At 40.1% G+C, this 26,583-nt stretch overlaps 1 protein-coding gene across 1 annotated transcript in view; it reads left to right on the forward strand.

Moving 5' to 3' along the window:
- MTMR3 (myotubularin related protein 3) overlaps positions 1–26,583 on the forward strand; it is a 52,200-nt gene that overhangs the window by 5,448 nt on the left and 20,169 nt on the right. Inside the window, exons 3-6 of the mRNA XM_042781936.1 lie at positions 3,609–3,691; positions 6,728–6,894; positions 15,240–15,336; positions 17,951–18,064. Of these exons, the coding sequence (XP_042637870.1) occupies positions 3,609–3,691; positions 6,728–6,894; positions 15,240–15,336; positions 17,951–18,064 (461 nt within the window). The remainder of the gene's footprint in view (positions 1–3,608; positions 3,692–6,727; positions 6,895–15,239; positions 15,337–17,950; positions 18,065–26,583) is intronic.

Raw genomic sequence — 26,583 nt, forward strand, 5'->3', positions numbered from 1 at the left:
ACACTCAGAGTGAAGTGAGGCAGTAAATGTAGTAGGGTATGACAACATAAAATTCCTTCTGCAGTGACAGGACTGTGGGCCTTTAATTGCTATGCATGTCTGTTAATTAAACTTTTTAGCTTCTGCTCTTCTGCTGTTTGAATTGATGCTCTTATGGATCTTGGTACCCATTATGTAACTTTTGGCTTTTTGAGTAGTTGGTTAACAGCACTGAGTGTGTTTGCTACATTGTTTGAGTATAAATTTGGTGGAATTTTGGACTTTATCATAGGAAAAGTGTTGTAAGGGGAGGTAGAATTATCTGGCAGGTCAAAAGTAGAGGAGAAAGGAGCAAAAAAAAAGTTGCTATAAGACATTGATTGCATCAGTGGTATAGAGAGGATTTGAAAGTGATTTTAAGATTTGCAATTCTTCCTTGTGTAGGATTGCCTCTAAGCAATCTTGTTTTAAATGTACTCTATTTTCCTCTTGAAGTTCCTTAGTAGAGAGCCATTTAGTTGGAAAAGAACAACTAAAGTAGAGCTCATATAGAAGGGAAGGGCAATATTAGAGGAAGAAAGAAAGGCCCGTATATGGGGGGCAGAGTCTGAGCTAAAGGACAGACATGCATCTAGTTGTGCTTGGCCACCAACTTACAATAGAGGTTCGGTTAACCTTCTAGGCTAATAAAATGAGGGGATTGGACTAGCTCTTGAATGTATCATTCTTTGCTTATGAGATTGAGTATTGGGTATGTTGAGTAAGAAAAATGATTAGAGATCCTCTTCCTGTGTGAGGAAAGCGAAGAAACTGACTGCAGTGAATGGGACCTTGGAAAACTAGAACAACTTGGCATATTTTCGTTTATGTAGAAAGAGGAAAAGAAGGGCAATTGTGCCATTTTAGAAAAGGAGGCAAGCTTTGGAGGGAGCATTTGAGAGACACTTGTGTGGGGAGAAAACTGGGGTAGAAGGTAGAAGAAAAGGGGCACATGCTCATTTAATACAAACCAGGTTTGTCTGGTTTACACGGCCCTGTTTTTGCTGCTTACTACAACTTGCCCTGCATGTGCCAGTGCATGAGTGTTATCAAAGTCTGCTGTTATCCACAGATGCAACTTGAACACACATGGTGGTTTTTGGTGGCTTGCTAGTATCTGCAATCTGATTTGAATGCATAGAACCAACATTTTTATTCTCCTTCTTTAAATTTGTGATATTAAAATACATGGAAATTTGTATGTTGAATGCATTTCAGGTTAGAAATATTTCACATGCTCGAAGTGTTTTACTTATTAAGGAGCCCTGGTGGTGTAGTGGTTAAGCGCTAGAAAGGTCAGTGATATGAACCCACCAGCTGGTTCTCAGGAGAAAGATGTGACAGTCTGCTTCCATAAAGATTACAGCCTTGGAAACTGTGTAGGGCAGTTCTGCCCTGCCATGTAGGGTTGTTAGGGGTTGGAATTAACTGCAAGGAGAAGTGTTTTATTATTCAATATTCTGAAAGTTTGGGCACATGCCCTCAGGCTCTGGTCCAGTAGTAGAAGGAATATAAAGTTTCTCTCTTTTTAACAAAGCAGCACAGATTAGCTCATTCCCACTTGGCAGCTGCTATTAGCATCAGTCAGTGTAGAAGTCTTTTAGCTGTTAGGAAGGGCAGTTGAAGGCAACCTGGGATTTCAGAGGACTTCTGGGAGAGCACCCTCTCTTCCCAGTCCCTTTGTTTGAGACTTCCTAAACTGTGATTATCTGAGGTTCAGAAAATAGAGGCTGCAGGGGGGAGGGGGGACAGGGAGGTCAGAGGCACTTGGCCAGCTGAGGAAGTCAGGAAACAGGTCTAGGAATAGATTTTTAATTGGCAAAATTTTTGAAAATTAGGATTAGAACTCAGACTGATTAATTGCTAGTCTGGCAATCTCCTTTTTTGGAGAGAGTTACAAGGGGAACATTAAACAAAAGATAAATATGAGACTGGCCTGAGAACAGTTCAGTGTCACCTTCTAAATCTCTGTATTCGTCTTTCATAGTTTATCCCTGCTGATACATTACTTTTTTTCCCCTCTTCTTAGATGTACAGGTTTTGAAAGAATTTTTAGCTGCATCAGCTGAAGTTTCTCACAGCACTTTGGTGCTAAGTAAATACTTAATTTAAACCAAAACAGAGGTCCCCAAACTCCTTTTTTTTCCTCAGAACACAGGCAAGATCGCTTAGTCTTTCTCTTACTCCCAGTCCTGTACAATTGTAGGGGAATTCTGTAGATTATAGATTTAGGAGCTAGAAGACTTTAGTCTGGAGGTAGAAACTGCTGGCCATTTATCTGAGTAATATTGTTTTGCTTGCTTCTCTTCTTTAATCCCTGCCCCAGTTTCTGTTTCTTTGTCCGAGACTTGCAGCATCACCGGGCTTCTTTTTGATCCCTGCATCCCTTGTTCAGGTAGTTCTCTGCTGACTCAGGCGGTTGCGTGGTGAGACAGGGATTGCAGGAAGTCTGTTCCTGAAATTAGCTCAGCTGACACTGAGAGTCACCTTGTTGTTTTTGTCTGTGTTGGAGGAGACTGCTTCCTCCTTCTCAAGCTAAACAGAAATTGTTGAAAAGCTCCTTGCAATTCCCAGAGCCACATTTTGCCTAGGCTTGATAGAGTATAAGAGGCAAGTGGTCTACCCCTCTTCCAAGGAAGTGGGAGCATCCACTGTTGTTTGCTCAGGCTCTCTTTTGAACATTTGGAAATAGCTTTTTGAAGCCAGGGTTTGAGACAGGTGAGCTGAGAAACAGAGGGAGGATATTGGTGTCACACAGAAGATTTTTTTATTCCATTCGATGCTTTGCCTTCTATCCATCTCCCTCCTCTAGACCCTCTCTACTGTTTTACATAATTTGCACTGTGTTCCAGAGTCTGCTGACCAGAGTGGCAGGGAAGAAACCCTTCTAGCTTTTCATACCTCAAACACTACTTTTTAAACAGGGCTCCTCAACTGGTTTTTTGAATGAAGTCAAATCTAGCCAGCTATAGGGATCGTTGACCACTGTTGTGTCCTGCTCCTTCCTGAGGTCTGTGGGTCTGTTCTATTGACCGGCAGCTGTTTGTTCAGTCTTCTTTTCTGTGTAACTCACAGGCAATTTAGCTAGACCTTTAGCTTCTTTCAAGGGGCTCTATTTGTTGACACTAAACCACTCAGTCATTTGGGGCAAGAAGCAGGTGTAGTTCCACTTATGCTCTGATCTGTAGTTCTTTTCTGTAAGCAGCCAGGGTTACCATTCTGGTTCCCTTCAACTTTTGTGTCAGTGCAAATGACAGCCGGCTATGGCATTTGCAGCAGTGTTTAGAGAGATGGGCTTGTGCATCTAATATCTGAGATAATAGTTCCCTTTTCTCCCAGAGGCCATGCCTCTTCTTTCTTTGTTGTCTTCATGCCATGACATGACTGAGGTCTGTGATTGGGGGATAGAGAAAGGGAAGTCCCAATTCACTCAGTAGTAAATTACTTTAGTACTGTTGATCCAGGCAAATTTGCAGTTCTATTTGCTTCTTTCCCTTATAGAGCTTTCTCATCAGTCTTGTTGGACACATTGAAGAACTGCAGGGTCAATGCCTTTTTGACTGAGGAGACTTTATCTTTTCCAATTGCAGGTTCCTTTACAGCTTATAGAAAGTGTTGAATGCAGAGATATATTTCAACTTCATTTGACTTGTAAAGACTGCAAAGTTATCAGGTATGTGGTATATATGTGCTGCTGCTTGTATGGAAAAGATTTTTTTAAAGAATAAAAACATGGTTTGGTAACTTAGTAAAACAGCTTTTGAATGTCAGCCTCATTAGGAATATATTCTGAATAATTAGTGCCTGAAATATTTTATCCTAGGACACTTTGCTGTGTTGAAAGGTATTTCTTAACTTTTTATTTGGAAATAATTTCAAATTTATAAAAACAAAAAACTAAACAAAACAACAACAACAACAAAAACAGTATACTGTTGATACAAATTTGTGGATAACATTTTACCCTATTTGCTTTATCATTTGTTGGGGCTTTGCATGTGTGTATTTGTTTTTCTGAATGATTTAAAGCTAAGTGACATAATCATGGCTGTTCATGCCTAAATATTTCAGTATGCATTTCCTAAGAATAGGGATATATTCTTATATGATCACAGTATCATTATCACCTTCACAGTTTCCCACTTGATGATAGTAATTTTATCCAATCCATGTTTCAATTTTGTCAGTTGACCTAATAATGTTTTTTATTGCATCCCATTTATCTTCCTACCTCATTCAGCGCAAGATCCAGTCTTGGTCATATACTGCACTGAGTTGCCATGACTCCTTAGCTTCTCTTAATCTGGGATATTCTTATAGCCTTTTTCTGTCTTTTATAACATTGACATTCTTGAAGAATACAACCCTTCTCTCTGCCCCTTTGTTTTAATGCAGTGTTTATTATTTTGTGTTTGTCTAATGTTTCTTCATGATTAAATTGTGGTTATGCATTCTCAGCTGGAATACTGTGTATATGATATGTCTTTTTCAGTGTATTATATTACTTCTGGAGGCAAAGAATTCCCATCTGCCCCTCATTGGTGATGTTCATTTTATTTATTTATTTATTTATTTATTTTAAGAGCTTGTTTTACATTCAGAGTCATGTGTACATTTAGTTTCATTCCCTATTTGCCATGTCCAACCCCAACCCAGTCTCCTCCCCTCCGTACCCTGCAACACTCCTCCTGTGCCCCTCATAATTATGCACTCCTGTTTGTCCTGCATTTCCTCAGTTTGAATGTCGGTCCTTTGGTGTCCCATGTCTGTTGCTTTAAGGGATGTATTACCATTGAGTGTGTGGGTGCGGCATCCTGGGTTGAGTGGTCTGCCGTACATCTTGTTAACTATTGGGCTGAGAGCCCACCCCAGGGGTGAGTTTAATTTCAGGAGCCGAATGTATTTCAGGGCCATAATATTGGGATTCTCACCAGACTTCATCTGACCAGTAATTCTGGTCATTATTGAATTTTTGGATTTTATTCCACGTTTTCCCTCCCACTCTATCCAGGATCTCCAGATTTGATCCTTTCCTGGTGATGTTCATTTAAATCACTCTGTCAAGGTGTCACTCGATTTCTGTGTAATTTCTATATTTTTCTCCCTTGCAACTAGAAGCGGTCTATGTTGTTGTTGTTGTTGTTATGTGCCGTCGAGTCAGACCTGACTCATAGCGACCCCTCCTTGGGTTTCCAGGGCAGTATCACTGCGGAAGTAGATTGCCCCATCTTCCTTCCGAGGAGTGGCTGGTGGGTTTGAACCGCCAGTCTCCTGGTTAGCAGTCAAGTGCCTTAGCCACTATGCTACCAGAGAAGCGGTCTATAGGAGGCACTTTAAGATAATGCAGATGCTCTATTTTTTATCAAAATTTCCTCCTAGATTTAGCATCTATTGATAATCTTTATTGAGCTAGTCTTTAATAGTTGTAAGATGATGACTGAAGTTCGTTTTTAAATTTAGTAGCTCTGTTTACTTTGTTCCTGGACTTGTTCTGGGATGTCAGGAAACATAGTGTATGAGCATGTTGAAAAGCCACATTGATTGAAGTGAGAGAGAATTTTAAGTGACCTCTTAAACGTTTTTTGTTTTTTTTTTATTATTAGGATTTGGGTGAAGATTTACAGAGTAAATTCACTTTTCATACAGCAGTTCACATATACTTTGTCTCATGTCATTGACCAAAATTTACAATGCAGCAACTCCCTCCCACTTCCTCCCCATAGTTACCTCCTCCCAGTGTCCATCCCTTCATACTCTTCTGCACCCTGAGCTATCTCCCTGTGCATAAGCAGCCCTTCCTTCTCCCATGATTGTTCTCTCCAGGGCGTGTGTCTACTTGAGGTAAATGTTTAACTCACATGCCTGTACCTCTTAAACGTTTTTAACGTAAATATTTAAGTTGCTTTTTAGCCGTTGAGATTTGGCTTGCTTTTAATAGATAGCTACAACTCACAGTTTAAAAATCCTCGTTGTTAATGACTTAGTTTTTTAACACTTTTCTGCATTTATATAGATAAATAAAATATTTAAACAAATCCTCTGGTAAATCATTTTACACTAACTGTTTTAACCCCTTAGTTGTATGTACTGAAAATTAAAATTGGTATGGATCTATGTTCTCTAGGCGTTCACAACTGAAACTTTCAATATAATGTATCTTATTTTGGATCTAAAGTTGTTTATTTGTTCTAATTGCTTAATAGACAAAATTTGAAATTATTCCCTAATTGGCCAAAAACAGTGCTGTGTTTCGTTTTCAGCTCAGCCTGATGGAGCACCACAATACAGAAAACCACCCCCTAAATGTATTTCTTGAGGAACATTCATGAGGTGATGATAGAAAGAGTAGAATTAAATTCTATCCATGAAAGAGAAGTATGGTCATTTTCTAATTCTTTCTTATGGTGGTAAAATATATATAAAAACGGTTGCTGTTTTAAATTCAGTAATTGTCATTAATCAATCTCAGAAGAGATTTCATTAGTTTATAAAAAATAGATTTTCCACATGTGCATCTTCTTTTTGACAGTTTACACTCTTGGGTAAAATTTGATGAAGTTGCTTTTTTGGTGATGAGTGTGTGACTGCCTCTGCTGCCTTCTCAACTGTAGTTGCCACTTCAGTATGAGTAGGCACTCTTGAAATGGTGTCTTAGATTCATTGTTGACTGTCTTCTGATTGACATTTATTCTTGTTTGGCTTTACAAAGGTGTCAGTTCTCAACCTTTGAGCAGTGTCAAGAGTGGCTTAAGCGACTGAACAATGCAATCCGACCACCTTCTAAAATAGAAGATCTCTTCTCATTTGCATACCACGCTTGGTGCATGGAGGTCTATGCTAGTGAAAAGGAGCAACATGGAGACCTGTGCAGACCAGGTAGGTTTTCCAAAAATGTGCAGCTGGGGGCTTGATTGAGCTAGTATTTGAGATACCTTTAACATGAAGTGGGACTGCTAAGCATTCATGGATTCACTTAGTGTGTACTTTATGTATGTATATTTTTTATGGAGCAGCTAGCAGTGCCACCTCTCTTTTAAACTCAATAGAACATGTCTCCTCCCTTTCAGAGGAAGGGAAGTACAGTAGATTTGGTATCATAATCTAGTGGGGCCTTAAAATAACTGTAATAAGGTTTGATGGGTGCTAGGGAAGCCTCAGAGCAGAAACAAAAGTAGAAATTCTAGTGTTGCAGTGGTTAAGGCTCTTGGCTCCTAACCAAAAGGTTGGTGGTTCAAACCCACCAGCTGCTGCAAGGATGAGGCAGTCTGCTTTCGTAAAGATTTACATCCTTGGAAACCCTATGAGGCAGTTCTGTTCTGTCCTATAGGGTCACTGTCAATCGCATTTGACTTATTAGCAGTGGGTTAGGTTAGGAAGCCTAGCATTCCCTAGGTAGTGCAAATCATTAATGCTTTGGGCTCTTGACTGAAAGATTGGAGGTTGGGGTTCACCCAGAGGGACCTCAGAAGAAAGGCCTAGTGATCTACTTCTGAAAAGTCAGCTATTGGAATCCCTGTGGAGCACAGTTCTGCTCTGACATGGTGGGGTCTCCTTGACATCAACTGGTTTTATTGCTGTAGGAGCCTAATGGGAGGGAGCCATGAGTTTTGTATATGCATTTGAGAAGACTTTACACAGAAGTAGCTTTGAGTAAGTGTTGAAGGTTAAATAGGAGTTCACTGGTTAGGAAGAAAAAAAAAACTCACTGCCGTTGAGTTGGATCCAACTCACAGTGACCCCTCCCTGGGTTTCCAAGGGAGTATCTCTGCAGAAGTAGATTGCCCAGTCGTCCTTCCTCGGAGTGGCTAGTGGTTTTGAACCGCCAGCCTTCTAGTTAACAGTCAAATGCCTTAAGCACTATACCACCAGAGTGCCTCATTGGTTAGAGAACAGTGAAAATGTATCTTCACAGGGTGAGTAGCATGAACAAAGATACAGAGATATGATCTTTTGCTGTCTTGGCATTTTCAAGTCTAGATTACCTGTTACCACCCTCTTTCCCCATAGATGAAGAAACAAAGACCCAGAAAGGCCAGGTAGCTTCCTCAAGGATAAATAGAAAAGCTGAGCCTGTTATGGAACCCAGGCTTCCTGAGTCCTCATGTAGTCTGTGTGTCACACACAGTCTTTCTCCCTCAGAAATGTCTTTGACCATTTGATGTTATTTCTCTTCATGTAGTTTGCCTGTAAACTTCATGCTGCTTTAAATAGAACTTTAGAACTTTGCTAGTTTAGCACGAATTCTCTAGTGTGTCAGACTTGGAAGCTAAGTCTTGAATTCCTAGGTGGTGAAAAGGGATAAGCCAGTGAAATTTACTCTGGAACCGTTTTTTCTTTAGACCTGGGTTTTAATGCTGAATCTTTGATCTTTCAAATCTGCCCTGGACCAGTTTAAACATTTGAGGCTAATCTAGCTGTGCTTGTACCCCTTTGTTCCCCAATCAGTTTGATTCAGTCAGCTTTACTGATTGAAGCTTTTGGTTCATATTCTTGTTTGTTTCATTAAAATATATAAACATAAGCATTACCTTATTTTCAAAGATGCTTGATCCGCATAACCTCACCAGGTAGGCTACTGTTTCTGTTTTTTTGGGGAGTTAAAAAAATGGAGGCCCAGAAGTAAAGCCTATTGCTGAGTCTCACTGCTAGTCAGTGACAGAACTAGGATTTACACCCAGTTCTCAGAAATGGAGAGCTGTGTGGGGTATTGTGGATACAGAGCTGAACCACAGAGGTCTTGTGCAGACTCAGGGAAAGCCCCAGAATCTGAGCTTCCCACAAGCCTGTCCAGGCCAGTGGACTCCAGAGTCCCCATAAGAATCCTACCAACCTCAGAAGCTTATGAGAAGGAGCTGAAACTGCCTCTCGCTTCAATTCCTTAACCATTGCATCTTGTCTTCTTTCTTCTTCTAATCTTTATTGAGATGTCATGGCATTTAGTTTTTGTTATGGAACTTTCTCAAGTTTCTGGGGTTTTTTTAAGGTAAAATTTACATACAGTGAAATACCTTTTAAGTGTATATTTGGTGGGTATTTGTTTTTTAACCATTCCATTTATTTATTAAAATTTTAGTTTCTTCTCTACCTAAGGTCATTGTCCTAAGATAATGACCTTAAATGAATATACCCTACTGCTGCTATATATGCTATATAACAACTTTGCTTTGTTTAAAACTCTTAACTCCAAGAAGTATTCCCTAGTTTTTGGTGCCAAGAGTTTTAGTTAGCAAAGCTGTCTGTTGGTGTCTTTTATCCTGTTCTCTCACAACCACTGACAGAAAATTCCTCATCTTTTTAGATGAGTTTGGTACACCCTTTATTCTTTACATTATTTCTTTTGGATTTGTGACAGCTCTTAGGTTATTTCTAAAATTTGCCAGGTCAGAACCTTGCTCTTGTATTTTAATTATGGGTAGCTTTGTCCTGAGCTAGGAGCTGTGATGGCACAGTGCCTAAGGCATTTAACTGCTAACCAGAGGCTGGAGGGTTAGGCAATCTACTTCCGTAGTGATACTGCCTCGGAAACCCAAGGAAGGGTTGCTGTGAGTTGAGTTTTAGAGTTTTGAGTTGTCTTGAACTAAGGGACTTTAGAAATTCCTGATGTTATCTGAAATATTTTCTTTTCGTGGGTTTTTGTTACATGGAAGCATGAAGAGGGCAAATACTGATTAAAGAGTTAGAAAACCTGAATCCAAACCTGTACCCTACCACTTAATTGAAAAAATAACACCAGGCAAGACATTAATCCTCTCTGTGCTTTAGATTTCTTAGTTCTTCAGACTGGGACATCCATGCTTTTCCTGCCCAACCTGATAACCGGTATTCTGAAGATTAGATTTGTTAATGCTTAAGAGTTCAGTTCAGTCAATGTCTTAGTGCCTCCTGTGTGCCATACTGAGACAGCACTGTAAATTATGCAAATACAAGGTGATGCCACCAGAACTGATTGGTTGGAATTACTCTATGAGTAAAGGTAGCATTTTGTTTCTTCCCAAGATACACAGTCTACATTGAAGTTATCTGCCACTGCCCGCATGGACTCTTAGTGTACTTCAATGACTTCTCTTGAGTGTGTGTATAAATGCTTTCTCCTTTCATATATTTTCACTGTAGACAACTGAGCAAAACTTGGTTTTAATAAGAAATACTATTGTGCCATTTTAAAAGCCAGTTAGCCTGTTTTTTCTGTCTCTACCCAACATTGTTCACCAAATGTGAGCATACTGGACCAGGGTGAGACAGCACTTCAGGTATTTCAGAGTGATGCCTTTGTTGTATCGCCTGCCCCAACACAAGATCACAAGCAGAGATTCCAAGGGACCAAGATTACTTCAGTCTGTTTAGCAGTTGATAAAGTCAAAGCCTTTTATAGATTCTTCTCTGCATAGTTAAGAGTAGAATGTGTCAGAGGGTCAGGAAATGGGAAACTGCATCATCAACTTGAAATTCATTTGAATCTTCCATTTCTAGCTATTGAACCTGTCACAGTCAAGCCTGACATACGGTGGCTGTAGATCTAACTCTTAATCTATCTTGGAAAAAGTCTCAACATTGCTGTTGGAGTTCACCTGTAAAACTTGCAAAAACCTTTGCAAAACTCTTTAACTTCTGCTTTTAGCCTCATTTCAGACTCTAAAAGAGGAAGGGCCTTAAAGCAGCTCACAAAATCAACTCCTCCTGCCCTTCATTGCAGCTGGCTTCTTGGTGATCTCTGTGTGATTGAACATTAATCTGGAGTCCTGACATGTTAGTGGGCAATTCAGCTGCTAGTTTAACAGCGTCAGGTTTTCCTCTCTGACGTCTCTTGTGGGAAGTGCTCATTTAGCTCATTTTGTTTATCCACAGACAGCACATGGCTCTGGGTCTTATACTGCTGTGCAGTTGCCTGTTTAGTATAAAGTAAAAGTTCTTGCCAACAGAGTCTGTCTTCTGAGTCTACAGTCCAGTAAGTGCATCTAGAGGACTTTGCTCCGCAGAAAAGAATGATTCCTCCCTCCCTGTGTGGAAATCTGGGCAACATAGTTCTTACCTTCTGTCACTGTGGTACTGGTCTGCTCTATTAGATACTGGATAAAGGCCTGGCCTTTCTATCCCAGGCCTTTAAACTGCAGGTACTTGTGGTCCTGAAAACTCAGAATCAGCCAGGGAGCTAGAAGTTTTTTCAGGAAAATGTGTCGGGATTGCCAATTGACACTTTGGTTAGGATAGAGGGAGGGTTTATTGGCAGTGCATTGCTTTAGAAAGCGTTTCTATTTTCACTACAATGATGAGCTGCTTGACTGTGTTTGCAGGTAGTCCCCATACGATTTACGACATATTCAAGTTATGGCAAACTGAGCTTACAACCATCTTATTTTTTTTTCCTTTTCTTTGTTTGCACATCTTATTGTTAATAATATGTACTACATATAATGTTAACCCCCAAAGACAAAGAAAGATCAGATTTATAAAGATAGCTAATAATAAAAGGCAATAATAATGAAAACCTAAAAAAGAAAAAAGGTATTTGACTTACATTAGAACCAACTTGTAATAGAGTTATCAGAATGGAACCCATTATAAGTCAGGGACTACCTGTATTTGTAGTACAAGAAGTACTAAATGGTGAAAAGAGGCATGCCTTTAGGGTTTGGGGGACAGAAGCAGGAAGGATTGCTAGAAATGAAGTACAAAGTTAAACAAAAACCTATGACATGAATATTTAAAGTAAATTGGAATATTGTAACATGCCTCAGGTTGAATCAGTTGAGACGTGGAAATCCTGAGAGAGAAATTCTTGAGGGGCATCCAGCAATAAATCTGTTTTGATTTCCTCTTGGGCTAAATAAACATACTGAACTTCTAACACAATTTGACAAAAGCCAATTGAAATACTCATCTATATAAAATCTGCTGCTAGATTTTTTCAGGCATTGGTTTTTAAACTATAGTTTTGACCCACTGGTGGGTCAGGAAATCAGATTTTTTAAAAAGGAAAGAGAATAGAAGATACCAAAGTAAGGGGTGGGTATTATTTTGTGAAACTTTTTTCCTTATAAACGTGTGTATTGAATGGTGATGTTAAATATAATTCTTACAATTTACATTGATTCAAAGTTTACGAAGCCACTGCTTTAGAGCATACAAAGATAATTCAAACTCCTTGCCTTCAAGGAGCTTGAAATAACAGCTTTTCTATACTTGCTATTCAGGATATATTTCTCTTGTGGGTAGCTCAGAATTTTACATTATGGGTGGTAGTTCCAAGCCCTTGTCTGGGCAGTGGTTCCATGTAGTAAATTGCCAGTGGTTATTTTTAAACCCCAGGATCCTTTTAGGGATCTCTGTGTTTACTCAAGATGTAAGTATTAATGTGAAAGGTCATTAATTAAAGTACTTTGACCTTTTCCATAGACTTGGAGCCGTGTCCTTGGTTAGGAAAAATGACTTCTTTAATTAGTGAACTTGGAGTTGCTATAGTTTTCAGCTTTTAGATTGGGATTATGAATGAAAGACTTCCTGTCTAGCATTCTTCATGGTCAATAGCCCTTGCACTTTTTAAACATATGGTACTCCGATTCAAATAGCTTTATTTCCTATTTGGAAGCCTGCTGCATGGCTTCTAAAACTTGCCCATAATGGGATAGATTCAGTGGATTATTTCTTTCTGCATCGCTGCACCTCATCTTTTTATAGCTCTCCTTCAGGAAACATATAATACCTAGTTTAAGCTCAAGAAAAACAGTTTAAATAGGGAAGCAGTTTTAACGGAATTGTCCTTCATTCAAGTAATTGTTGTTCCCTATTCTGAAGCTCCTCTCCCCAGGAGAGTAAAGCTTTATACTTTGATCACCAGAGCAGTCTGTTTTGGGCTTTTATTTGTTATCATGGCTCTCCCAGCCTCCACCAGAGATGCTGCTTACTTTTTTTTCCCCCCTGAATAAAATTCCTGCCCTAAGACTGTATTTTCAAGAAAGAAGATTATTTCAGATATACTGGCATTTAAATGTTGTATATATTAGGTTCGTTTTGACCTTTATTGCTGTCTTAATGACAAAGAAGCCAAATTCGTTGGGCAAATGCAGCCTGATTATACTTGTTTGGGTGCATGTTCTTACAAATGTCGGTGCTTTACTTAGCAGTGCTGGTTCCCTCATTTCTGGGTACTGGTAGTTATTCCATGATCTTGATCTCTCTTTTCAAATTGTGATTTGTGATTTGGATGAAAGTTTACATAGCAAATTCATTTTCCATACAACAGTTCATATACATTTGTTTCATGATATTGACTGCAGTCCCCACAATGTAACAGCTCTCTTCCCACTTCCTCCCTGTGGTTACCTCTTCCCTTTGTCATTCTTTCCTATGTGTTCCTACCCTCTGACCTATGTCCCTGTGCAAATTCCTATCCTTTTGATCTCCCATGGTTGAATCTTCTAAGGAGTGTATCTACTTGGTATAAATGTTCTTCTTACATGCCTGTCTATTGTTTGGCTGGAAGGCATAAGTCCATTTCCAGGCCACAAGGGTTACTAGGGACCATATTCTCAGGAGTTTCACTAGTCGCTGTCAGACCAGTAAGCCTGTCCCCCACCCCCATGATTTTGAGTTTTGTTCCACATTATTCTTCCACTCACTCCAAGATCTCCTATTTTGACTCCTTACCGAGTGGTTGACAGTGGTAGCACCATCATGTTCTTCTGGTCACAAGGTCATGTAGGCTGAGGTTCATATGGTCCTCTGGTCCCTTGGACTGATTGTTTCCATGTGTCTTTGGTTTTCTTCATTCTTCTTTACTCCAGGTGAGGAGAGACCAATTGTTATATCTTAGTTGGCTGCTTGTAAGCTTTTAAGACCCCAGTTGCTACTCACCAAAGTAGGATGTAGAACAATGTTTTTGTGTAATATGTTATGCTAGTTGAGCTTGATGTCAACCGAGACCATGGTCCTGAGCCTGTGGGTCTGGTGACCTATTCCCTAAGTGTGTTTGGCTGTGGCTAAGAAGTGATCATAACCTTGCCCCATTGGTTCTATTATATATATGGACATTCTTATAGCACATACAAATATGTATGCAGAAATAGCATCTGTTAGACTCATATATGGTCATGGGTGTATTCTTTTTTGCCCAGACATACCTGATCATTCAGTCTGTCTACCTTTGTATTCGGGAGCTCTGGTAGCATAGTGCCTAAGGCATTTAACTGCTAACCAGAAGGCTGGCGGTTCAAACCCATCAGCCACTCTTTGGAAGGAAGGTTGGGCAATCTGCTTCCATAGTGATACCACCTCAGAAACTCAAGGAGGGGTCACTATGAGTCAGATCCGACTCAACAGCACATAACAACACCAACACCACCAACAACAACATGTATGTATTCACCTGTAGATTAATGTTTGTTATTACTGGTAATGCAATATCGTGCATGTAAAACTGTTTATCTTTGTTGTCTGTACCTCTTGTATACCTCTCTGTGTCTTCCTGTTCCTTCGTGTTATTGTGTTGGTTACTCACTTTGAGTTCCATGATCTCTTACTTGCGATTCTTAAATCTAAAAAGATCTGAAAACCTAAAGGTTTTCTTAATTTAGTGACTGGACCTGTTTTGAGTTAACATGAGGCTGTTTATTATCTTTATTCATCCCACTTACAGTGAATTATCCATACATTTCACTGAAGAAACATGAATATTTGATTAAGGAAGTCCCTGTTGAGAGTGTTCATCTGATATGATGTGGTATGCACCATTTTACCTTATTGAGATCCAAAAAACTTGAGTTCTGAAATCTAGCTGAAGGGTTTCAGATGCGGGGTTGTGGATCTATATTACTATTTATAGCAAACTTGTTACTGATTTTATTTATTGGTCTGAGTGTGGAAGTAGGAAAATAACCAGTGTAGTGACAAGAGAATTGGTTTTGGGGCCACACAGACCTGGTCATAATCACCTCTCTCAGTCTCAGTTTTGTCCTCTGTGACATGAGTCAGTGATGCTGCTCTCAGAGTTGATAATGGGCATTAGATAACGTAATTTTTGATCAAAATTAGTTTCCTTCTGCTTTCTGCTTTGTAGTCTTAACCTGACAGGGATTTTTTTTTTTTTTAAAGCTAAATATGTGTTATTTTATTGTCTATACAATATCTGCCTTTTAAGAATAATAGAGTTAACTGTGCTTTTATTCAGCCTGTTTTGCAAAATGGTACACAATTCTTCCTTTCTGCTGTCTGTCTCTGGCCTCTAGGGGAGCACGTAACGTCAAGGTTTAAAAATGAAGTGGAGCGGATGGGTTTTGATATGAACAATGCCTGGAGAATCTCCAACATCAATGAGAAGTACAAGTGAGTTGTCCAGGTCCCTGTGGACTGTTTCACAGACAGTGCCTTTGTAGAAGCACCAGCTCTCATGTGGCAGAACATTTGAACTTAGATTTTTTCTTACAGTTGGAGTTTTATTTATTAAGTCTAAATGCATAATCTTCTGAGTACTTCTTGAACCTGTTATTCCCATTCCTGTTACTGGAGTGGAAAGTAATCCTTATTTAACAGGATGCTGGGAACCAGGCCCATTTCCCTGGTCTCTGTTCTTCCTGGCGTAAATATGTCTAGGTGATACTGTGTTTACCTGTGGGCAAGCAGTTTTCATTGTTCTGATCGCCACTTGGCATCACATTTGAGATATGATCAGTGATCTATCAGAGAAAAAGCATACAGCACCAGTTCTTAGGACTAATTTTACTCCAGATCCTATGAAGTAGGCATAAATATTGCTCTGTTCTTTAATGGGTTTGATCTGAAATTAAGTTCATAGTTATGACCATTTAATCATTAAATATTAGTCATTATTAAATAGTAAATATTACCTATTTTCTTAAAAAGTATAAATACTTTGGTGGAGAAAGGCAGTTAACGAATGTGATTTGGGCGGTCCAAGTTTCTTTCTATAAAACAAAATTGTCAAGGAGATTTAAATTGATACATCCTTCTCCTTTTAAATTTCCTTGCAGCATTTGGAGGCATGAATTATTCTGTTGGCCTTTGAGTTGCCTCAAATTATGTTAGCCTTTTTCCTGGTCTGTTTGTGGCTAGCCCTCAGAACGTTTCATTTTTTTATTGGAAAAACTACAACTGATTACTGTTGATGGCCCTTAACATGGCTCTTGGCCCAAGAAGCTGAGAACACGGGAAGTTCTGAAGACTTGGGAGCTACAGACCAGTCGTCATACCTTTGCTCACTTTTCAGTGAGCAAAGCAGAGGATGGGATGGAACAAACTAGGGGAGGGGCCTCTGAGATCTTGAGGCTCCAGAGGCTTTGCTGCTATGTAACCCACCTTTCTTAACTGGAAACTGCATGAACATAATGATGAACGTAATGATTAGAAAATCACATGGAGTCAAAAAACTGAAGCTTATTGGAAAAATATTTGAGTTCAGAAACCATTGTTTTTCAAAATCCCTAATTCATAGAGATTTGAAAACTTCTTGTCTTGGAGTCTGTAGTTCCACCTCAAAACAAGACTTCAGGACACTGAAAAATTCTTCCCACTACAAGGGAAGAATGAGAGAAAAATTTGTTCTTAGCTTAAAATAAGATAAAAGGAATGAGACTTACTTTTAGAGTATTAACCATGATCATTGTGTCCCAGGTTATTTTTGTTGTTGTTGTTGTTATGTGCCATCGAGTCAGCCCTGACTCATAGTGACCCCTCCTTGGGTTTCCGAGGCAGTATCACTACGGAAGTAGGATTGCCCAACCTTCCTTCCGAGGAGTGGCTGATGGGTTTGAACCGCCAACCATCTGGTGAGCAGTCAAGTGCCTTAACCCCTATGCTACCAGAGCTCCCAGGTTATTTTTAGGAGTTTGTAAATAGGTTTTGGGAAGTTTTAGGAAGCTACTCTTGGTCCTGGTTCAGTGACTTTTGAATTCCTGACACTTAATCGTGCGGAAATTAAGAACAAGAGGCACACCCATAGTGAAGAATGATTTAAAAAACAAAGCAAAACAAAAAAACCCCACCCCGATTCCTAAGGCAATTCATGTATTTCTGCCTCTTCCCTAATGTATGGCATGGCCTAGAGGAGGGAGGTGGTGGTGTATGCTTTAGGATATGAATTAAAGGCCTTACTACCTTCACTGCTGAAACGGATTAGGTTACCTGTAGAGAGACATTGTTCTGTAAATAAAAAACCCGCCAGAAATACTGCTTTCCGGGGCACCAGCTTGACTAGCACACAGCTGCCATCTTCCCTAATTAAAAAAGAGCTTTTATTCTGTGTATAGTCTGTTCTGAAGTATGCTTGATAGAAATTATGGTAGACAGCTTTTTTGAATTACTATCTTGGCTCATTGGGACTGTGATTGTGTATGTGGTGGGCTGACCTGTGATATTGTTTCCACATACCCATGGCTTCATCTGGTACCTGTAATGAGGATGCCTTGTTTAGTTCATATCCTGAAAACTTGAAATTGTGGGCTCTTGCACTTCTTTCCATGTTTCTTTTTGACAAAAGCCTGAAAGGCTGAGTGTCTAGTAGAGGTTACACAGACTCAAACTTCTGTAATTGGACTAGGCACTTGTGTAGTTAGAGATGACCTAAAAGGATTTATCATAACAGAGTTACAATGAAGACCAAAGAGACTTCCCCTCAACTCCCCTTTTTCCGTTGATTGTTAAGCTTGCCGAATTCCCAAAAGGCAACATCAAGTGGAACATCGAAGATTCTATCACTTGATAGATGCATAAATAAAATGTAAGACAGCCCGTCCTGTTAAAGGGGCCAAGATTCAAGTAAGATTCTTCATTGCCTTTTAACGTGCTCTGTAGTAGCTTGATCAACATCTTTATATTGACTCACGTAGTGTCTTCCCCCACTTCTTTTCTCCTTCCCTTCTTTCCTTTTCTTTCTCACGCTAATCTCTCTTTCTTTCTCCCCCTTCCTCCTCTTTCCTGGTAGGCTGTGTGGCAGCTACCCACAGGAACTCATAGTGCCTGCCTGGATCACTGACAAAGAACTAGAAAGTGTAGCCAGCTTCAGGTCATGGAAGCGCATCCCTGCTGTCGTCTACAGGTAAGTAAGCCTGGTCATGCCTCTGCTACTGTTAACCTAGGAAGGGGAAGGGAGGATTCAGAGAGGCTCCTAGGCAAGCCTGTGCTTCCTTATTTCAAACGCTGCTCCTCCAGTAACACAGGTACTCAATGCATCTAGAAAACTAGAAGTTTTGGAGGTAGGATGAAAAAGATGAACGGAAGTTTGCAGCAAGGTAGATAAAGGATCATGTTCAAAAAGCAGTACCCTAAAAGATTGGAACATGTTTAAGTCTTGGGAGGAAGAATGGGGATTTTTATCCCAACTCAGCCCAGCTGTGACTTTGAACAAATTGCTTCAGCTTGCCAAGCTGTGGTTCGAATGAACATTTTTAATCATGTGGAATGTGTGAAACCTCTTTAAAAATTGTTCTACTTTTTGTGGTATCATGTGGTGCCATAGAGTATAAGGATGTTGATTTCTCATGGTCAGGTAGCATTTATCAGAGACCACTTCTTACGGAGGAGCAGAGTTTAGACCTTGGCTTTAATGGAAAGATGGGGTGTTAATTAGCAATTAGCTGTGTGATTGAGGAGATGGCAAATACAAAGGCGGAGTGGCAAGAGCAGATGGACCCTGTTCCAGGGAAAGCCCACCCGTGTGCTTGTTGGAGTGTGGATTCTCTGATTCGGGGAAGCATCTGACCCCCATTGGGTTTTTAGGGCTCTAAATCTTGACAGAAGCAGATTGTTTCATCTTTCTTCCATGAAGTGGCTGGCGGGTTCGAACCACTGACCTCTTGTTTAGCAGCCAAATGCCTTAACCACTGTACCATCAGAGCTTCTTATCAGATGTCTAGAAAGATGGAAATTTGCCGTTGTTTTGGGGAAGCCTGGCATTCACTTTCCTGTATAGGAGTCATTGTTAAGGGAAATGATTTTCAGGATAATTGCCCTGTCTAGAAGGAGAGAGATTAGAAGCAGAGACCCACTGGCAGTCCAGATGTGAGGCCATGAGGATTTTATTATGGGAATCAGACCCTACAGTTAAGGAGATAAGAATTAACAAAAGGAAACTCCAAGATAGGAACTTTGGGACACCAGTAAAAACATTTAGAAAAGTGACTGGACTTGGCTGTTTCAGGATCCTTCTGGCATGCTGAAAGAAGATGATGTCATAGCATTTAGCTCTGCTGCTAGCAGGGGCTTTGGATTGAGAGAGTTGGGAACATAGGGTCAGGTTGTCTGTGACTGCCTTTGTGTTTGAGATTCCAACCGTAGAAGCAGTTTGGAGAGGGATCATCCAGAGAGGGAGGCTGGGGCTTGGCTGGACAGAACATCTCAAAGCCAAGAGACAGGAAAGACAAGAAAGATAAGTTTCTGGAAGAGGGGGTGGTGTGTGATGGGCAGCACAGGGTTTGGAGTCACAGACCTGGGTCAAGTCGTCTGTGGCGTTCCTTGCTATGACACCTTTAGTAAGTCCCCAGACCGACCTCATTCTGTTTCCTAATTAGGAAAGTGGGAACAGTAGTTCTTTCTTTGTAGATATGCATCTAAATGAATACCTATAATCTGGTATACTATAATCTCATATGCTATAATGCCTATAATCTCATATACTTAGTCGAAAAACAAGGCTCCAGACTTTACTAAGTTACATCTTGATTAGGCTACTTTTATAATCCAGTGAAATCTCCATTTTTACAAAATCACATTAAATTTTTAAGATGTTGTTCTTTTATTCTGGACATTCTAGTTTAGATGTCATCTCCTTATAATGTTCACATGTTCCCAGTTGGCTGACTTTTTGGATTCCATAAGCTTAGGCCAAACTTGTAGCTTAATCAGAAACTGTTTCTGCCAGGAGCGATTCCACTGAAATACTGAGATTGTGTGCAGGCAAGGGATTTATCTCCTTGCGGAATTCCCACTGAGGTAACCAGCTCATTCTTTTCAGTTCACTGAAAGCAAATCTTGGTAGCCTCCCTGAATAGTCTCAGTTTTCATGACTTGTGTTTTCTTGACACCCCTGGAAAAGTAGGTCGGCAAATTTACCTGTCACTCACGTGGTAAATTAGAGAGCAGTCAAAGCCGAAGGGGCCTATCAGTGATCAGCCAGCTGCAGCTCAGTGGCCAGCAGCTGTGTTAGGTCAGCAGCCCCGGCAGGAAGCATTTGAGGGGCTTGCTGACTGAGCCTAAGGCAGAAGGACTGTCACTTTCAAAGAGCTTTTAGGTGAATTCTGTTCTTGGCAGAGAAGCCTAAGAATGCAGGTTGAAGAAAAACTTGTTATAATGTAATAAAAATGGACAGCTCTTATTCTCTGCTAAAAATTATGTTCTCAGGAAGGGCATGAGCCATAGATACCCTCTCTCCCCATTTCTAGAGTACATATAAATGAAAAAAAATTTTGCAATTTCTGAGAGATAGTCTGCTCTCCAAAGTTTACAAATGAAAGTGTTTCATCTAGTCCATGTAAAGATCAGACAGGCTTATTGGAATTGGCCTGTGTCTCAGAACATGTGCCATGTATTTCTGAACTTCAAACTGTTGCTATATCATTTGGGAGCTTTATACGGGATATGTTTGGGTTTTGTCCTGTTCTCCAAAACAAGGACACTCTACCAGTCTGTGCTGTGCCTGCCTTGGTGGCAGGATGCCCCCGAATCTGAGTGAATTTACTGAATTTAGTTATCTGCAGACGGCAGTAATGGTTCCTGAGGTTGCTGGCGGCAGTGACATGACAGCACCATGCTGAACCAGCCCCTGATTAGTGCTTTCTCCTACTGTGATGAGAGAGCACTAAATTGGATTTATTATTGAAGGCAGAGATTGCTCTAACACAGCAAGATGGTGAGAAGGGCGCCCATCTGTAGTGCAATTCACAGCTCCCCCTTTCTGTATTGGGTGATTATTAGAAACTCCTAGTCATTTAGGGAGCTTGCCTAACTGGCTGAGTTGGGGACAGTTAACACAGTTCTGTGTTTCTATATAAAACTGCAGCATTCAGTGTTCTAGCAGGGGGCTCATTCACTGAACATCTTAATTGTTGTACTCTTTGCTGGTTCTGTTTGTTAGAATGACAGCAACGCTTTTCCTTTTGGGTTGTAGTTTTTTAGTTAACCATCTTCCATTCAGGAGCCCTAGTGGTACAGTAGTTAAAGTACTCGGCTGCTAACCAGAAGGTCGACAGTTTGAACCCAGCAGCTGCTCCATGATAGAAAGATGTGGCAGTCTGCGCTTGTTAAGATTTATATCCTTGGAAACCCTCTGGGGAAGTTCTGCTGTGTCCTGTAAGGTCGTTAGGTATCAGAATTGACTTGACTGCAGTGGTTTGGTTTTGGTTTCGTTTGGTTTTGGTTTCGTTTGCTTTATTGGTTTCTCTGTAAAATACAAAGAGCTGTGATGACGCAGTGGTTAGGTGCTTGGCCACTAACCTATAGATGCTTGGAACCCACGAGCTGCTCTGTGAAAGAAAGATGAGCCTATCTGCTTTCATAAAGATTATAGCCTTGGATACCTTATAGGGCAGTTCTACTCTGTAATATATGGTGTCTACAATTCAGAATTGGTACTACAGCATGTAACATGATACCAGTGGCCCTTAAAATCTAAGACCCAGGCTGAAGGGTGCCATCTACTGTTCCTCTTGGGCATTGCTGGGAACCGTTGCACAGAAAGAGGATACATGGGAGGACTTCCCAGTCTCTTCTGTGAAGGTGTAGGTCAGCAGCCCTGGCAGGAAGCATTTGTGGGGCTTGCTGACTTTGAGCCTCAGGCAGACAGACTCTCATTTTCAAAAAGGTGAATTCTGCTCTTGGCAGAGAAGCCTAAGAGTGCAGGTTGAAGAAAAACTTGTTACAATGTAATAGAAATGGATAGCTCTTATTCCCTGCTAAAAATTATGTTCTCAGGAAGGGCATAAACCATAGCACATGTGGTCACCCAGCACCTATTATATGTGAGTAGGCATATTAAGAATCAATGAGGTTTTATTGCCAGTTTAGCTCCTTGTCTCTCCCAATGAGAGAAACTTGTAAAACTACAGGCAAGCTGATAGCACCAATAGAATTTGATAATTGCTAAATTTAATTTATTGCTTATGAGCTTTAGGATTAAGAATAAACATCTTTCTCACATTATTCCTTGAACATCTATGCAATACATGCATCTGCAATACAAGCTGCACTGAAGGCACTGATGGAAAACAAGGCTCTAGGTACCAACTGAGAGGTTTCAACAAATGGATGCAGTACTGGAAGTGTTCACTCATCTATTCCAGGATATTTGGGAGATGGCTACCGGGCCAGCTAACTAGAAGAGGTCCATATTTGTGCCCATTCCAAAGAAAGGGGGTCCAACTGAATGTGGCAGTTATCAAACAGTATCATTAATATCATATGCAAGTAAAGTTTTGCTGAAAGTAATTCAAAACAGGTTGCAGCAGTACATAGACAGGGAGCTCCCAGAAATTCAAGCTGAATTCAGAAGAGGATGTGGAATGAGGGATATCATTTCTGATATCAGATGGATTTTGGCTAAAAGCAAAGAATACCAGAAAGATGTTCACTGTGTTCTATAGACTTTGCAAAGGCATTTAGCTGTATAGATCATAAAAAAAATTATAGGTAATACTGAGAAGAATGGGAATTCCTTAACACTTAATTGTGCTCATGTGGAAATTGAACATAGACCAAGAGGCAGTTGTTCAAACAGAACAAGGGCATACTACATGGTTTAAGATCAGGAAAGGTATGCGTCAGGGTTGTATTCTTTCACCATACTTACACAGTCCTTATCCTGAACAAATAATCCAAGAAGCTGGACTATATAAAGAAGAATGCAGCATCAGGCTTGTAGAAAGACTCTTTTAACAATCTGTGATGTACAGATGATACAATCTTGCTTGCTGATTTTGAAGAGGACTTGGAGCACTTACTGATGAAGATCAAAGACTAGTCTTCAGTATGGATTACACTTCAACATAAAGAAAACAAAAATTCTCAGAACTAGACCAGTAAGCAACATCATCATAAATGGCAAAAAGATTGAAGTTGTCAAGGATTTCACTTACATAGATTTACAGTCAGTGCCCATGAAATCAACAGTCAAGACATCAAACAACATATTACATTGGGTAAATCTGTGGCAGAAGACCTCTTTCAAGTCTTGAAAAGCAATAATGTCACTTTGAAGATTAAGGTATGTCTGACCCAGGCCGTGGTATTTCCATTAATCTCATGCATATGAAAGCTGGACAGTGAACAAAGAACACTAAAGAAGAATTGATGCCTTTAAATTATGGTGTTGATGAAGAATATTGAATATACCATGAGTTGCCAGTAGAACAGACAAATCTGTCTGTCTCGGAGGGAGTATAACCAGAAGCTCCTTGGAACTGATGATGGTGTGATTTCATCTCATATACTTTGGCGAAAAACAAGGCTCCAGGAATTGATGGAATACCCGTTGAAGTGTTTCAACAAACGGATGCTGCCCTGGAGGCAGTCACTTGGCTATGCCAAGAGATTTGGAAGACAGCTACCTGGCCAACTGACTGGAAGAGATCCATATTTACACCCGTTCCAAAGAAAGGTGATCCCACAGAATGTGGAAATTATCGAACAATATCATTGATATCACATGCAAGTAAAATTTTACTGAAGAGAATTCAAAAACGGTTGCAGCAGTATATTGCTGCAAAAATGGTTGCAGCAGTATATTGACAGAGTACTTCCAGAAATGCAAGCTGGATTCAGAAGGGGATGTGGAGGGAGGGATATCAATGCTGATGTCAGATGGATCTTGGCTCAAAGCAAAGATTTTTACTTGTATTTTATTGACTATGCAAAGGCATTCGATTATGTGGATCATAACAAATTGTGGATAACATTGAGAAGAATGGGAATTCTAGAACACTTAATTGTACTCATGAGGAACCTGGACATAGACCAGGAAGCTATCATTCTAACAGAACAAGGGAACACTGCATGGTTTAAAATCAGGAATGGAGTGCATCAGGGTTGTATCCTTTCACCACACTTATTCAATCTGTATGCTGAGCAAATAATCCAAGAAGCTGTACAACGTGGCATCAGGATGGGAGGAAGGCTCATTAACAACCTGAGATATGCAGACAACACAACTTTGCTTGCTGAAAGTGAGGATGACTTGGAATACTTACTGATGAAGATTAAAGACTACAGTCTGCACTATGGATTACACCTCAACATAAAACGAAAATCCTCACAACTGGACCGATGAGCAGCATCATGATAGATGGAGAAAAGATTGGTGTTGTCAGAGACTTATTACTTGGTTCTGCAATCAATGCCAGTGGAAGCAGCAGTCAAGGGATCAAAAGACATACTGCATTGGGCAGATGTGTTGCAAAAGACCTCTTTCAAGTGCTGAAGAGCAAAGATATCTCCTTGAAGACTTGTTAGGCTCCTTGTTAGGCTTGGGCCTAACCCAAGCCATGGTACTTTCAGTCGCCTCATATGCATGTGTGAGCTGGACAGTGAATAAAGAGGACCAAAGAAGAGTTGATGCTTTGAGTTGTGGTGCTGGCGAAGAATGCTGAACTATGGACTGCTGAAAGAACTAACAAATCTGTCCTGGAAGAAGTATAGCCAGAATGCTCCTTGGAAGCGAGAATAGCCAGACTTGGTCTCACTTAGTTTGGTCATGTTGTCAGAAGGGACCATTCTCTAGAGAAGGATGTCATGCTTGGTAAAGTGGAGGGTCAACGAAAGAGGGGAAGGCCCTCAAGAAGATGGATTGACATGGTGGCTGCAGCAGTGGGCTCGGGTACAGTAGGAATCGTGAGGTTGGCACACGACCGGGCAGTGTTTCGTTCTGTTGTACATAAGGTTGTTATAAGTTGGAGATGACTCGATGGCACGTAACAACAACAACACACTTGGACATGTTATCAAGGGGGACCAGTTCCTGGAGAGGGACATCATGCTTGGTAAAGTAAGAGGGTCAGCGAAAAAGTGACAGAGAAGAGTCTAGAGACATTGGACAGGGAGAATGGAGAAAAACAAAATAAACCTTTTTCTACCAGAACTGTGCAAAAATAAGAACCAAAACTAACTAAATGAAACCTACCTAACCAGAACCCTTGATACAGAGGACTTCTCTCTGTATTTTGTTTTCTATTTTGCCTTCTCATGAAGGTTGATGAGGATTTATTCTACAAAACTAACTCTCAGACCACACATGGGGTCCATATAGCCCAATGTCCTATTCCTCACCTCCATATCTGTAGTCCTTTAATGAAGCCTGACATTTTCTCTCTGGTCTGGAGACACTGCAAGGGCCCTATCACGTAAATACTCCATTCTTCTCACGATGGCCAGAAAAACAACAGACAGAAGAGATGGTGAACATTTAATAAGATGGACTGACACAGTAGCTGCAACATTGAGCTCACACATAGCAACAATTGTGAGGATGGCACAAGACCAGGCGTTATTTCCCGCTGTCATACATAGGGTTGTTAGGAGTGGCAAATAACGGCACTTAATAACAGCAACAACGTGGAATAAGTGGAGATCCTGGATGGTGCAAATGGTTAACACACTCAGTTGCTAACCAAAAAGTTGGAAAGTTTATACAGAGATGCTTCTGAGGAAAGGTCCAGTGATTTACTTCTCAAAAAATCAGCCATTGAAGACCCTGTGGAACACAGTTCTGTTCTGACATCCAGAAGGTCATCATGAGCTGAAGTCGATTTAATGGCAACTGTTTGGGCATGTTTATGTGTATGTGTTTAGAAACAATTGTAAAGGGAGCTAAGAGATTGACAGGTTCTCTATGGGATACAGAATCGGGTTTAGGGAACATTTTAATTTTTGCTTAATAGCTTTTTTATGCTACTTTATTTTTGCAGTGAACTGATTTATAACTTAAAAAAAAATTCTATTGAGCTAAAATTTATGTACTGTACAGTTCACCCGTTTAAAGCATATCCTATATGATTGAGTGGTTTTCCATATGTTTGGAGTTGGGCAACCATAGCACAATTGATTTTGGTACATTTTCATCATCGCAGGAAGAAACTTCATACCCGTTAGCAGTCATTCCCCATTTCCCCCCAAGCGTCCCAGCTCTAGGTAACCATTAATCTAATTACTGTCCCTATAATATTTGCCTAATTTGGACACTTCATATAAACAGAACCATACGACGATATATAGTGTGGTCTTCTGTGAATGGCTTCTTTCACTTAGTGTAACATTTTCAAGGTTGATCCATGTTGTAGCATGTATCAGAACTTTTTGCCTTTTTGTTACCAAATAATACTACTTTGATAACTTTTTAATTACTGAAGTTGCTTAATCAGGAAAACCCTGTTTTTTAAGAATAAAGTTTTTTGGGTTTTTTAATGCGTTTTATTGAAGTATAATTTATGTACAGTGAAATGCACAAAACTAAAGTGACATGGGTCAATGCATTTTTTTTTTTAATTGTTTAAAGTGTACACCACAAAATATATACCAGTTTGACAGTTTCTGCCTGTACAATTTGGTGACAGTGACATTCTTCAAATTGTGTAA

The sequence above is a fragment of the Orycteropus afer genome, unplaced genomic scaffold (assembly GCF_000298275.1).
Source record: "Orycteropus afer afer isolate SDZICR_OR568_19922 unplaced genomic scaffold, OryAfe1.0 scaffold00197, whole genome shotgun sequence".
Classification (NCBI taxonomy): domain Eukaryota; kingdom Metazoa; phylum Chordata; class Mammalia; order Tubulidentata; family Orycteropodidae; genus Orycteropus; species Orycteropus afer.